Source organism: Coprinopsis cinerea (assembly GCF_000182895.1).
Source record: "Coprinopsis cinerea okayama7#130 chromosome 3 map unlocalized cont3.3, whole genome shotgun sequence".
Taxonomy (NCBI): Eukaryota; Fungi; Basidiomycota; class Agaricomycetes; order Agaricales; family Psathyrellaceae; genus Coprinopsis; species Coprinopsis cinerea.
Genome location: NW_003307542.1, coordinates 1,904,993 through 1,917,340, shown reverse-complemented (window position 1 = coordinate 1,917,340; position 12,348 = coordinate 1,904,993). Strand labels below are relative to the sequence as shown.

The 12,348-nt window shown below is 50.1% G+C and overlaps 7 protein-coding genes across 7 annotated transcripts; 5 read left to right on the top strand and 2 right to left on the bottom strand.

The window, feature by feature from the left end:
* Positions 1 to 196: 196 nt before the first annotated feature.
* On the bottom strand, positions 197 to 1,376 carry CC1G_02047 (ubiquitin-specific protease; the record flags this gene model as incomplete). Its single annotated transcript, XM_001830359.1, has 5 exons — positions 197 to 364; positions 417 to 566; positions 619 to 661; positions 711 to 1,259; positions 1,315 to 1,376. 5 exons carry the CDS (start codon positions 1,374 to 1,376, stop codon positions 197 to 199), a joined length of 972 nt encoding a protein of 323 aa, XP_001830411.1.
* Positions 1,377 to 1,610: 234 nt separating this feature from the next.
* Positions 1,611 to 2,194, top strand: CC1G_02046 (SOH1 family protein; the record flags this gene model as incomplete). The annotated part of the gene is made up of 3 exons (XM_001830358.1): positions 1,611 to 1,834; positions 1,899 to 2,021; positions 2,098 to 2,194. 3 exons carry the CDS (start codon positions 1,611 to 1,613, stop codon positions 2,192 to 2,194), a joined length of 444 nt encoding a protein of 147 aa, XP_001830410.1.
* A 413-nt stretch (positions 2,195 to 2,607) lies between these two features.
* On the top strand, positions 2,608 to 4,421 carry CC1G_02045 (triose phosphate transporter; the record flags this gene model as incomplete). The annotated part of the gene is made up of 8 exons (XM_001830357.2): positions 2,608 to 2,662; positions 2,817 to 2,946; positions 2,996 to 3,184; positions 3,280 to 3,368; positions 3,434 to 3,872; positions 3,924 to 4,063; positions 4,119 to 4,285; positions 4,347 to 4,421. The coding sequence occupies 8 exons, from the start codon at positions 2,608 to 2,610 to the stop codon at positions 4,419 to 4,421; spliced, it is 1,284 nt and encodes a 427-aa protein (XP_001830409.2).
* A 387-nt stretch (positions 4,422 to 4,808) lies between these two features.
* CC1G_02044 (hypothetical protein) lies at positions 4,809 to 6,290 on the top strand (the record flags this gene model as incomplete). Its single annotated transcript, XM_001830356.2, has 6 exons — positions 4,809 to 4,903; positions 4,954 to 5,376; positions 5,439 to 5,771; positions 5,834 to 5,906; positions 5,962 to 6,058; positions 6,118 to 6,290. 6 exons carry the CDS (start codon positions 4,809 to 4,811, stop codon positions 6,288 to 6,290), a joined length of 1,194 nt encoding a protein of 397 aa, XP_001830408.2.
* A 1,283-nt stretch (positions 6,291 to 7,573) lies between these two features.
* On the top strand, positions 7,574 to 8,996 carry CC1G_14202 (hypothetical protein; the record flags this gene model as incomplete). Its single annotated transcript, XM_002911623.1, has 11 exons — positions 7,574 to 7,780; positions 7,856 to 7,921; positions 7,993 to 8,022; positions 8,107 to 8,140; positions 8,211 to 8,283; positions 8,353 to 8,392; positions 8,460 to 8,532; positions 8,605 to 8,638; positions 8,701 to 8,723; positions 8,781 to 8,794; positions 8,858 to 8,996. The coding sequence occupies exons 1-11, from the start codon at positions 7,695 to 7,697 to the stop codon at positions 8,994 to 8,996; spliced, it is 612 nt and encodes a 203-aa protein (XP_002911669.1). The 5' UTR covers positions 7,574 to 7,694.
* A 508-nt stretch (positions 8,997 to 9,504) lies between these two features.
* Positions 9,505 to 9,960, bottom strand: CC1G_14201 (hypothetical protein; the record flags this gene model as incomplete). The annotated part of the gene is made up of 2 exons (XM_002911622.1): positions 9,505 to 9,791; positions 9,891 to 9,960. 2 exons carry the CDS (start codon positions 9,958 to 9,960, stop codon positions 9,505 to 9,507), a joined length of 357 nt encoding a protein of 118 aa, XP_002911668.1.
* A 108-nt stretch (positions 9,961 to 10,068) lies between these two features.
* Positions 10,069 to 12,274, top strand: CC1G_02043 (hypothetical protein). Its single transcript, XM_001830355.2, has 12 exons — positions 10,069 to 10,368; positions 10,422 to 10,484; positions 10,541 to 10,643; positions 10,700 to 10,774; positions 10,831 to 10,877; positions 10,938 to 11,091; positions 11,151 to 11,208; positions 11,267 to 11,282; positions 11,344 to 11,516; positions 11,568 to 11,574; positions 11,632 to 11,723; positions 11,782 to 12,274. Exons 1-12 carry the CDS (start codon positions 10,279 to 10,281, stop codon positions 12,212 to 12,214), a joined length of 1,311 nt encoding a protein of 436 aa, XP_001830407.2. The 5' UTR covers positions 10,069 to 10,278; the 3' UTR covers positions 12,215 to 12,274.
* Positions 12,275 to 12,348: the final 74 nt, after the last annotated feature.

Sequence of the window (12,348 nt, the reverse complement as noted above, 5' to 3'; positions counted from 1 at the left end):
GAACCTCGCGACGATCATTACCCTTCATCACCGTGGTCTGCTCTCAGTCCTAACGCGTTCACATGTGGCTTACCCCTTCAGACATTCCCATTGCCAAGCTGGGCTAACAGCGCCCAGATCGCACCGTCAAAGGCTTCGAGGACAGGAAGAGTCAATCAGATGTCGCGTAGCGTACAATAGCATATGCACAGGTAGATCAATCTTCGTCCATAGCTTCTCCGGACTCCTTCTTCTTCTTGATTTTTTCCTTCATAGTCTCCTTAGCTTTAGTCGTTGCTGGTTCCAGCTTCCCAATTTTAGCCAGAGCTAAAAGCAACCCATGTACTAGGCTAACATGATTGTGCCGCCTGAGACTGTTCTCGAACTGAACGACTTATTGAGAGACAAAATCACGGAGCACACGGAGAGATACTCACAGCCCAATTTTCGCGTTTCGCGTTTTCGTTGGAAATCCTGGCAAGGAGATCTGCCTCTACGGCGCTGTTTCCAGCAGTCTGCGCCTCTTGCAGTTGAGACTGGAGCGTAGGAAGGGGGTCATCGTGCAAAGCCAAAAGGCTGAATTCGAGCTAGATCTAATTGTCAGATGTGATAGGGAAAGGAAGATTGAGGAACACATACAGCTCCCATTGGATAGGTATTTATCCGAGCTTCGATTACCTCTCTGATCATCATCAGCACGGGACAAGCAGCGAGCAATCACACACACACACCTTGCAGTCTTCAACCACCCTTCTCCCGACTCCTCGTACGCTCCATGCCGGACAGCATGTGGTTTCAAGCCGTCAAGCTCATACACTGCCCCCATGTAGGGCAGGTACACAACGAAGTGATAAGCCTCTTCGGCCTGTCTAGGCAATTCCAAACCATCCAAAGAGATGGCATTGGGTGGAGACAGTGCGTTGTGGGCTTCCCTCAACCAGTCGGCGCTCGTGAGGACCAAACCACGAGTCTGTGGATCCATTCCGGTGGTGAAGCTCAGCAGCTCCGCCAACTGTGGGCCTGTTGGTAGCGAGGGGATGTTCCCCAGCGCATTTACGACAGCCAGGGTTGCACAGGCGTTGTTGACAACTTGGTGGGCGAAGAACCCAGGGAAATCGGGATCGTATGTTCCTGCAGGCCCGCCGTCTGAATCTTTTGTCGGTACCCATTTGAATAGGAAGATGAGGGCGTGTATGGGTTTGAGTGCGGCCAGTGATTCGGCGTCTAACGAGTAGAGATCATCGACAATTAACGGCACTCCGAGAGATTTCAAAAGTTCCCTAGCAGGAGATTAACTTGCTCATTATTTCCTGTGACGGTGGGTGAGAGACCTACGTGAACACTCCAGGATCCGACTCTGTCAACTGCCAGCCACTGTTGCTGTCTTCGTCTGACATGGTAATGAAGGACTATCCTGGGAGATATAACGACAAGGATGAGAAGAGATGCCAATTTGAATATGATTTGACCGTGACGCGTTCGTCAATAACGAACACGTGCGGCGTGGAAAGACCAGTGGATCTCAGTCTATTCTTGTGGGCTGCCTTCTTGCACCCGCCCGTCACCATTTCGCTGCTTTCTCGTTTCCTAAAATCAGTCCTGGCGATAGATCGCTGCTGGGTGAATTAATCATGTCTGCTCACCCCGGTCAAACACCTGGTGTCTCCGCCCCAACGGATCCAAAGTCTGCAAACCGTGCAAGATTCGAACTCGAACTAGAATTCGTCCAGGCACTGGCAAACCCTTACTATCTCCACTCCCTGGCACAGCAAAACATTCTAGAGAAACCTGCATTTGTAAATTACCTCAAGTATCTGCTTTATTGGAAGGATAAAGATTACGCACGATTCATCCAGTATGTCTTTTATTGACAATGATCTGCCAGACTGACACGACCCTAACTCTCTTCATGTTCAAAGCTATCCCCATGCGCTACACCACCTGGAATTGCTCCAAAATGCTCAATTTCGGGCAGCTCTGAAAAAGGACGAATTCTTGCGGGATTATTTGCAGCAGAAACAATTCGATCACTGGCGGACTTGGTGCGTTGCATATCGTTTCGTCCCCCGCCTTCAACTTCCATTTCGCGCCTCTAACCTGGACCTTTTATCACGGCAGGCGAGATCCAAAGCACCTTAATCCGTCTACTTCCAACACTTCTAATGAAGCACCTGCTGACGAGACTGCTGCGGATAAGCAGCAGCAGGCCATTTGAGTTCATTGATTGAATTGGACTAGGACCAGGTATGGATAAATCCTACCTGTTGCGTGCCGACTGCACCTCCACGGCGACACCGATCCCTTGGAGGCTGTCTACCCTTCTACATATTCTCGCTGACGTGAGTACCTGGAGAAAGTTCATCATTTCCATTGTGGAAACGCGATAAAGAATGGTTTCAAGTTGCGATGGTACCTTTCGACGTCCTACGAATTTAGTTCGCTCATGTGTTTTTGTGAAATCGTCATAGATAAGTAACAGTAGTGGATCTGGCGTGTGTATTCTTGTGAGAGTTTCAAACTGTGGAATTTTATTGTGCCCCAAGAACACCGAGGTTCCTTGAAACGACATGTACAGGCGCTAAGTCTCCCCAGCGCTTGGAATTCCTCCGCCTTCTTAGTCAGCGAATCATGATTGATGGCCAGCGCACACGACGCTCGCGATGCTTGTTCGTTACGCTCAAACGTTCGTGCCGCAACTCAGGCGGCTCTTGGTAGCCCGATTACAGCCTACAGCGCCCTCCAGCCACATACCCGATGGATAATGGACCAACGACGACCTAATGTGGAGGAGTATGCCCTCGTTGAAAGCCATGAGTTCCGACGGTCAACCTCTCTAGATCAAGACGCCGACGATACCCTCAGACCCCTGTCTGCACGCTCAGAAGGCCTCCACTTGGCCTCACTAGCTGAAAAGAAGCGTCTCTGGTGGAGAAATGCTATCATTAACTTATTATTTATTGCATCATGGTGCGCATGCCCTCTTTCTACGAAAATGATTAATTTTGACTATGTGCAGGTTTTTCTTTGCAACCCTTTTATCTGTGTACAACAAATGGATGTTTTCACCCCAGTATTATGGCTTCCCGGCGCCTCTCTTTGTGACGACTATGCACATGTTCGTGCAGTTCGCACTTGCGTCGTTTCTCCGGTTTACCTGGCCACAACACTTCCGACCCAAGAGCGACCCAAAGCCTCGCGACTATGGGTAAGTAACGTACCCTTTTTCATTTTGCACACCTTTTGTGCATCTCTTTGGCCTGTGACGGTCATACCCCCGATCTGAACGTAGCTTTTAAACAGGACAAAGGTGGTGCCAACTTCGATCGCCACTGGTTTAGATATAGGTTTTTCGAACCTTTCGCTCAAAACTATCACACTCTCATTTTACAGTACGTCCGAGGCTAATGGCACGTTGCGCAAGTGCTGTTGAACTCATGGTCTTGTTCCCTTTCAGCTATGTGCAAGTCGTCGTCACTAATCTTCGTACTATTCTTCGCGTTCCTATTCCGACTGGAGCGTTTCACCTGGACGCTAATCGGAGTTATTGCGCTTATTTTCGCTGGTGTAATCCTCATGGTGGCTACCGAAACCAGCTTTGTGCTGGAAGGGTTCCTGCTGGTCATGTCTGCAAGCGCCCTGGGGGGTCTCCGATGGAGTTTAACCCAGGTACTGCTTAAAGATAAGAAAATGGGGATGGACAATCCGGCGGCAACTATATTTTGGCTTGCCCCATGTATGGGAATTACGTTGGCAATTGTCAGCGCCGCAATTGAAAGTTGGGGAACCCTTTTCTCGACAAAATTCTTTCAAGGATTGGGACAAATTGCGTGGACCACCGGTTGTTTAACGGCGCCCGGTGTAATCGCGTTTTGCATGGTTCTGAGCGAATTTTAGTGAGTCCCTGTTTTTTCTATTTAGGAATGGGCGCTAATAGAATTGCTCAGCATTATCCACCGCACTGGAATCCTGCCCATGTCGATCGCTGGAATTGCAAAGGAAGTCAGCACGATTACGCTTTCGGCGTGGTTCTTTGGCGACAAACTAACGGTATTGAATATGACTGGTGTTGGGATTACTGTCTGCGGTATGGAAACCTATTCAAATTGTATCTCGGGCTGACGCTCATTTGTTTCATCCAGGTATTGGGCTCTTTACGTATCACAAGTACCGGAAATCGATGGAGAGTACCGTACCTTTGGACGCGCATGGCAATCCGGTTTCCGAGAGTGATGAATACCTGGAGGGCGGTGATGCAGAGGAAACGGCGCATCTCACCGAGTTTCCTCGATCGGAGGAAGATGATGAGGTTCGTGTGGACACCGTGGAAACAGATCTGAAATGGGTTGACTGACTTGCTTGCGCTGCAGGACGGCAGCATGAGCGCAGAACGATCGAGGCCGTCGCTCTCGTCAGGGCACGAGAATAGGGCTATTGCGTTGTAATCAGAGTTTGGGACCACGAGTGAATCCGGTGACTGCGGAGCATGTGGTGAACCTGGTAGATAATAATAGTAGATATAATATAGAGGGTATTTGGGCTTGCAGCTGGGTGTATGTGGACAAGTATCGAGTGTTGCGAGGTAACAAAGGGTGGATTGACTCTTGGAATCGGCCGACATGGGATGACGAGGAGCCGCGGGTCTGCCACGTGGGCAAAGCCTGTTTCATCCTTGGAAACGAGATTCCAATTGATTCCTTTCTCCGATCGGATCTCCAACGAGATCGTGAGGCCCGCGCCGTCACTTTGCCTCTCTCACCCAAATGACTGTTTGTCTACCCATAAAAAGCCGCTGATTCCCAGTCTTTCCTCCTCCTCTCCCGGCTGCACTCATGGAATCGGATACCTTCCAGTTCATTATAGAATCTCCCCAGCACACCACAGGCCACAAAAAGCGTCCTAGGCTGGTCACTTCATGCGATAATTGGTTTGATTTTCTTTCTCTCTCCCGGTCCACACCGTCTCATACACCAACAGCCGTCTCAAGAAAATAAAGTGTCTTCAGCCCACCCCAGAGGCAAAATGCGAGGCATGCAAGACAGCAAAGATCGCCTGTCGCTTCAAGGATCGCGAGCGCTATTTTGCAGAGCGCAGTAGAGCAATTGCCGGGCCCAGTGTCACCCACAGCTACAACCAGGACCACAGGTCTGCACCGATCCTTTGCCGCGTTTTCATGTTCAAAGAAGCTCATCCCAGTCTCCCATACAGTGCTAGGCACGACCACAATCCAGCTCTCGATGCCTTTTCCGTCGCCTCCAGCTCGTCCAGTCCGTCTTTGACTCATTCCAACCCCCGGTCAAATTCCCATTCGCCAAAAGCAAGCGGTATGGTCTCCCCGGAAGGAGAACCCAACGGTCGTTACCCGTATTCCTCAGATCCTCGTAGAGGTGACGGCTATAGGTTCGTCGACCTTCTCTCCACCCACCCATGCCACTGTGTTTTGACCGTGAAATTTTTCGCAGACACAGTGCCCATTCATCTATATCTTCTACGTACCACTCCCGCAACAACAGCGGCTATGGCTACAATAATTATCCAGCATCTCCATCGCCAGTTCTTCAGCACCCCCATAATCAAAGACTACCCTCGCAACCTGACTACCGTCAAGTTCAGCTATTCGATCCCGAGCGATCCCAGTTTCCTCACCCTACCCTAATGCCTCACTTTATTGGCCTCTTCTTCGAACAACACGGTTCAGAATACACCTTCCTAATGTACGAGCAAATTTTGAACGATTTCTATGAGAATCGTTTGTCACCCGTCATTGCCAATGCCATTGCATCCATCGCCTGCAAGTACGTGTCTTTCATTTGCGTTATTGTTTTTCCGTTGCTGATGTGTCCTCCATTACCGCTAGATACTCTAATGTACCCGAGCTCGCAGTTCGCGGCCTTCACAACGTATCGGAAACATACGCCGAGGTTGCAAGGGTGGGTGATCTTCCTTGGAGCCCTGACTTTTCGCGGTCCTGATTTTCCTTGACAGAACCTCGCCGCGTCCCTGTCCCATATCGCCACGATGGAGACACTGCACGCCGTCATGCTCATTGCTTGGGCCGAATACAAGCATGGCAGGTATACAGGTGAGCGTCATCTATGAGCACTTTCCCCTCATTCCCGTGTTCTCACCCGTTCGGTCTAGCGTTCCGACAGTATTGCCAGAGGGCTATCTCTATGGCTTCCGATATTGGCCTGTCAGAGAACGACAGGGTCCTGCATACTGCCGACAACGAACAGCGCCGCAGGCAGGCCACCTGGGCTGGTGTCGTTCAATTACACCTTACTGCATCTCAGACGGTGACAACTCGCACCTAATCGCCATGTCAATCGACGTGGTGCTCTAACATACGTATATTGACCATATCGTACAGTCCTCCGCATAAGTATCGCTCCATTGACTTCTTTAACCTTTTGCTCTGCGTGTTTTCCAGCTGCATAGACGCTATCAATTTTCCTAACTCCGATACTGGCATATCATCATACGTATGATATATCTATCCTAGTCATTCCGCTACTAATAATACACCTGTTTTTGCTCTCTTGGTGACTGTGCTCCACTGTTCCAAGCCATGAGGGGTTGTGCATGATCTGTCAGCATCATCCCTATGTGATGCTGACTCGCTCACCGAGGGACACGGCAACCTAGAGTCGCCTCAAAAAATACGCCGACTTCGAAGCAATGCAATGGAAGATTGATCACGACCTGAATGTTGCAAGCGAGCACCGCATTTGCAGGGGAACCACCAGCGATCAAGAACGAGGCGCAATATTTATCACAAGTCATTCAGGTTTGAATCTTACTTGCTGTTATCACCTACACGTTGCAATCCGCAGCGGGCTATGTGGATGACATGATGTCTTGAACGACGGGTTGTTTGAATGGTGCTGGCCCATTTAACTCGGGCTTGACAAGGGGCTTGGACGTCTCTTTATTTGCCCTCGATTCAAATGTCATCATGATACTAATCACGATGATTTCTGGAGTGAAGTAAGTAGCTAATTGCGAAAATGTTGCGATCCAGGAAAGGAAAAGCAGGATTTCGATGTCCCTTCCGCTCCGACGTCCTCGTTACAGCGTCGATGGCCTGGAGACTCCTGCAAGTTACTCTGATTTCATACTCTTACCACCATCCTCGTTAGCACAGTAGTTTACGTGAATCCAAGAGATGCGAACGTGCACGTCATTTTGACCCGCTATATGTGCCGTCGGACCTCTTGGCTCGGCTGATGAGCGGCAAACGGAGTTTGACGGAGGCAACTGCTCTTGGGCTTGGCCGAAAGACGCGCACTAAAAAAGGGAATAACCCATAATCTGGACTCTTGGTTTGTTTTCCCCATGCGACATGGAAGCTGCCTTCCCAGTGATGGGAACTTGTCCCAGGACACCTGGTCCACATGCAACTAGGGGGCTAGTATTGATCCAACTTGATTGACTATCACTCTTCGAGCCTACCAATTACTACTCTCACCAGCGGTACCTTCGTGTATTATGCGGAATTTGTGACCCGATTCCCATTGTCGTTGGTGGGTAATCTCACTAGTTGGAACAGCCCGTGCCGTCAACGCGGTGTAGCTCTGACACAATAGCTCTTCTCTTCAATACATCCAGCATCCTAAGGGTGGTGTGCCATCGTCTCCGGCGCTGACGAGCACCTTTGGCTCCCCATCCCCCTCTTCTTCAGTGCCGCCTCGGCTTCACGAGAAGCAAAGCCCCTAGCGATGGATTCGCTGAGCTCAAACGGTAGTGCGGCTCACACTACCGCGGCTTACCTTCGAGTAGCTTCTCTTGCGATCGCGTTGTACGAGTGAGTCTCCCTTCTTCGAGCCCTTCGCACGGGAAATGAAAACGGGATCCACTGATTCGCTGCTCCCCATTCTAGCTACCTCGAGACCCAGCCCACGGCGTTCCGCTTCTACAAGGAACACTGGCAGAATCGTTGCTTCAGGTCAGGTTTAGAGCGGGAGTTCAAACGGAGGTCGAGTACAACTTGGGCTCACAGCTTGTGTGTACATTTAGCATATCAATGGTTCTATTCGCGTCGATTCGGTAAGTCGCGTCGGTGCTCTGGCTGGTCCTGTGGCCCGTCCTGTGCGGTTTGCGGCTCATGCGCTCATGTTTAACGGTCCCTAGATTCATCAGCGTCTGCACACTGGTCTTGAGCAATGTAGGCGATGTTTATCATTGTCAGGAACCCGGGGAACCTGCTCAGATGACGCCGAATATGTCTCGTTCAGGTGGGATTCTTCTACACTCGGTTCACTCTGGAGAGTTGCGGCCGGTTCTACCTGCTTCCGCCAATATTCAAAGGTTAGATGACCACTGTTTCTATCATCAGTTGACGCGGTGCCACTCACCTGCCGGCTCGACCTTCGATAGTACTGCAAGCTATGGTATCGCAAGCCATACTCGGCGTTCGGTGAGCATTCTGTTCCTAGATGTGGGGAAATGGTGTAGTTTCTTACCTAGTCACATCCCCAAATCAGAGCATTTAATCTGTCCAGGAGGTCGAAACGGATAGGATGGCTACTGCTGACGATCTACTTTTGCGCCGCAGTGGTAAGTTTCCGTCGCCAAAAGGAAAGCTTTGTATGGCAGTGGATTGACAGATTCGCTACCTTCAAAAACAAGCTGCAATGGATAACGACGTTGTATCAACGAGTTCGTGAGTTTAAGTTCTCTCTTATTGACCATTAGAAGGAGAGTTTGATAAACCCTGGATCGTAGCGAAGCTTGACAAAGACCCTCCAGTAAGTGCATTCCTCGAAGCGCGCGGAGCATAATTAAACTTTGGGGTCTCAATGAAGGCTACCAATGGAAAGTGAGTGCCTTTTGTGCTTCCTTTTCTCGGAGTGAGCTAAAGTTACCATTAACCTTCTGCCAGCTGCCGAGCGTTCAATGAAGGCAGACAGCTGGGCGCATGGATATTCTATGCGATCGCGATGATTTATGACGTCGCGATAACGGGGATGTCGATATACTATCTACTGAGGTACAAGTTGGTGATGAAAAACACTGTGTGAGGGAACCCCTTTTCTGATAACCTCGTGGACAAGTGCTGACCTTGCTTCAGGATGTCCAAGGTTACAAGGATGTATGCGAATTTCATCTTGAAGCATCAGGGCTTTTATATTCATAGGACGAATCCAGGATGATGTATGACGGTCTTGGTTATCTGCTCGTTCTTACGGGTAAGTATCAACCCGCTTGCATTGATTCACGAGATTCATTGTGCCCGTAGGTGTGAACATTTTAAATCTCCTTCTATATAAAACGGCATCCGAGATTCAGGTGTGTACATTCGTAGACTTGCGAAACTTGTGATCGAGCGTTAACAATTCCACAAACTACAGACTGCAGCGTAAGTTCATAGTGTAACTTGAAGCAGCTATCTTTACACTCAATGCTATTTCACAGGTCATCTTTGGGATATTGCGTGGCCTGGATCATGTCGCAGAGACTTCTAATCCATCTCTATGGTGCGTGATACGGTGTTCTACCGTTTCTATCGTGAAAATTCATCGTCGATCGCTACCAGATGCATCTCGGGAAAGGGATGAGGGTAGTTACAACGAGGCCGTCACCATCAGCCAAAATGTAGGCACTGCGCGCGAGGTCAGCCGAGTCGTCAGATCGCGCCTGGACAGTAAACATGGCGTGCCTTTCGACTTCACACGATCCACCGTCCAGGTCGACCCGAACGCGCCTAACCACCACCAAGTTACGTTTCCGGATGATGTTGGAGTTCAGGTTCGCGTCGAACGGACGGTCAGGAGAGACCGGTTCGCTCATAGATACGCCGGGTATGAGTTGGAGGACTATTCTCGGCGGAGTCGGAACGAAGTCAGATCCAGGGTCGAAGTGGTGGGGGGCAACCCATGACGGTGGATATTTGTAAACTATTTAACGACACTTACATTCGAATGTGTATGTACTATGAGCGCTCGTTGTAACATTAGTTATTGTATCATGCACTTGTAATTGCATTGTGGATAGGTTTTTAACACCCTCGTTCTCGGAGGCCCCATCCCACTGGCATCCGGCGCATCATGATCAAGGTCAATGGCTGTGTGTTCCCACGAGGACCCACTCCAGCTGAAACCTGTACTGTATGTACCGGGAAGCAAGCTTCAGCGATGGGCGCTCTCTCCAGGTTATTGACTGACCACCAGCATCGTCCCGACGTAGACCGTCAAGTGCTGCTATCTACACATCTTCGAGGCCGGTTCCTCTCTGCATCTTCGAGGCAGGATCCTCCGAATCGCGCATACCGTTACACCCTCTATTCTACAGGTTTAGAACGAGATGTCGTCTCCCTCTATTTCTGAGATCCAGCAATTGCGTTCGCCTCTCGCTGTTGTGTATGCTTCGGCAATGGAATCCACCGGCGTCTCGGTACGTTCGACCAGTTTCGTCCAATACCTCATGTCGACCCGGGAAACCTCTAGATCCTCGTTGCAGTATCGTTTCTGTCCCTTCTCGCGGTGTTCGGGCTGTTGGTGGCCATCGGTGTATGTGTAAACACTTCATGGACCCATATGAAATTATTTACCGATTAAAACGTCAGGTATCGGCCGTCAATTCGAGGAAAGTCGAAGGACAAGCGCTCTTCATCCACAGCCATGTCTCCGCCTACTTCATCTGCCTCTTAATATGCTGGATTCTTCAATGTAAGAGCACGAGTAACTCAATCGTAGATCCACCCCGTTTAACCAGTTGCCTCAAGGCCTCGGTACTGCCCTGAGTATCCAATGGCTACAGGACCGTATGATCGTGATTGGGCAATTCTGCACTGCCCAGGGTGGGCTTCCTGACTTCGCCTCCTTTGCCGGTGGAAACTGAATAATTCCCCTACAGCGGCTCTAAAGCATATTGCAGATGTTGGGATTGCTGTCTGGACACTGGTACATGGACTCCCAAGAATGGTCTGCTAGTGCTGTGGCCACTGACAAACTTCAACCTAGGTTATCGCCGGCCATACATTCTGTGTTCTATTCCTAGAACTCAGGATCGCGAACTATGTCCTCTGGCTTGCCTTAGGCCTCGGCTGGACCGTTATCTTCTTCCTGGTGGGATCCGGTCCGCTTTTCATCGCGCGCAAGGAAATAATCCCTTTCTGTATGTCCTGATTCTCCCTTTTCCGAGGAGTTCGAAAGATCCTTACGTCCGGTTTACAGACGGGATCGATGGACGCTGGTGCTGGATTTCTCCAGTTTACACGTTTTCTCAGGTCTTGTGCGTACTACCCTTTACCCATTCCTCGTGGCCTGTTCTGATTTAGGTCAAATCATAGCCTTGCCTGGGTCCCGGTTCGTGCAAATTACTTCAACATGTTTACCCCGATGTTTGAATTAACCTACCCGGTAACAGATACTCTTGGCCGTTGCCCTCAGCATGGTGCTATACACCCTGACCTTCTTCCGTCTTCGCGGAAATATCGTTCGGAATGGCTGGAAACTCGCCTTCCGTCGTATGGACGGTGATGAATCAGGAAAGTACTTCGACAACGACCAGACCATGGTCGCCGCAAAGCAAATGCTGTTGTGAGTAGCGAATGATCAATTCTCTTAGGCTATAACTAACATTGCATTTAGGTATCCGGTAAGTTTTAACTGCGAAGACTGCTCCCCCCGTTGCCTAAATTGCGCCCGACTTCAGGTAACTTACGCCATTTTGGCCACCCCAATTGTCATCGTTCAGTTCGTAAGCTGGTCGGGAATCAAGGTATCCTTCGAGTGGGTTGTGTTTAGGTTAGTTCACCGTTTGTATGCTCCACGACAAACATACTGACCTGGCACTTGCCTACAGCGGCTCTGTGTATCTATTGTCAGGGTTGCTAAACGCCATCGTCTTCACCACGACCCGACGCATTCTCCCAGCATCATCTCTCCGACTGGGCAATTGGTACTTCATTCCCAGATCTCGGGAGAACTCGACAACCTACGGCGCCTACTCTGCAGATCGGGCAGAAAAGGGAATCTCAAAGACGGTAAAGTTCGCGGCGGAGCCCACAATCTTGTGCACACCACCTGGCCGCCGCGAGAGCGGAAAGCGCCCACCTGCGCTCAGCCTCTCCCCGGGTCACCGCGACAGCATGGCAAGCATGTACAGCGCCCGAGAAGGTGTGTACATGGGCGCACCCTTGAGCTCGCACTGGAGCCCAGACACACCGCCTCTCAACAAAGCCAGCCGGCTATCCGTCTACTTGGAGAACGTGTCCGCCATCGCGCAAAAGATTTAGCCACATAGCACCGCATGTTTGCTTTCAAGCGCCAATGCAATCTCAGGAATTCCATAAGATATATATGTTGAAATTGGCGTTAGCTTCCAATACCTTTTAAGGCAGAACACGCTTTGTGGTATTTGTCGTGGATC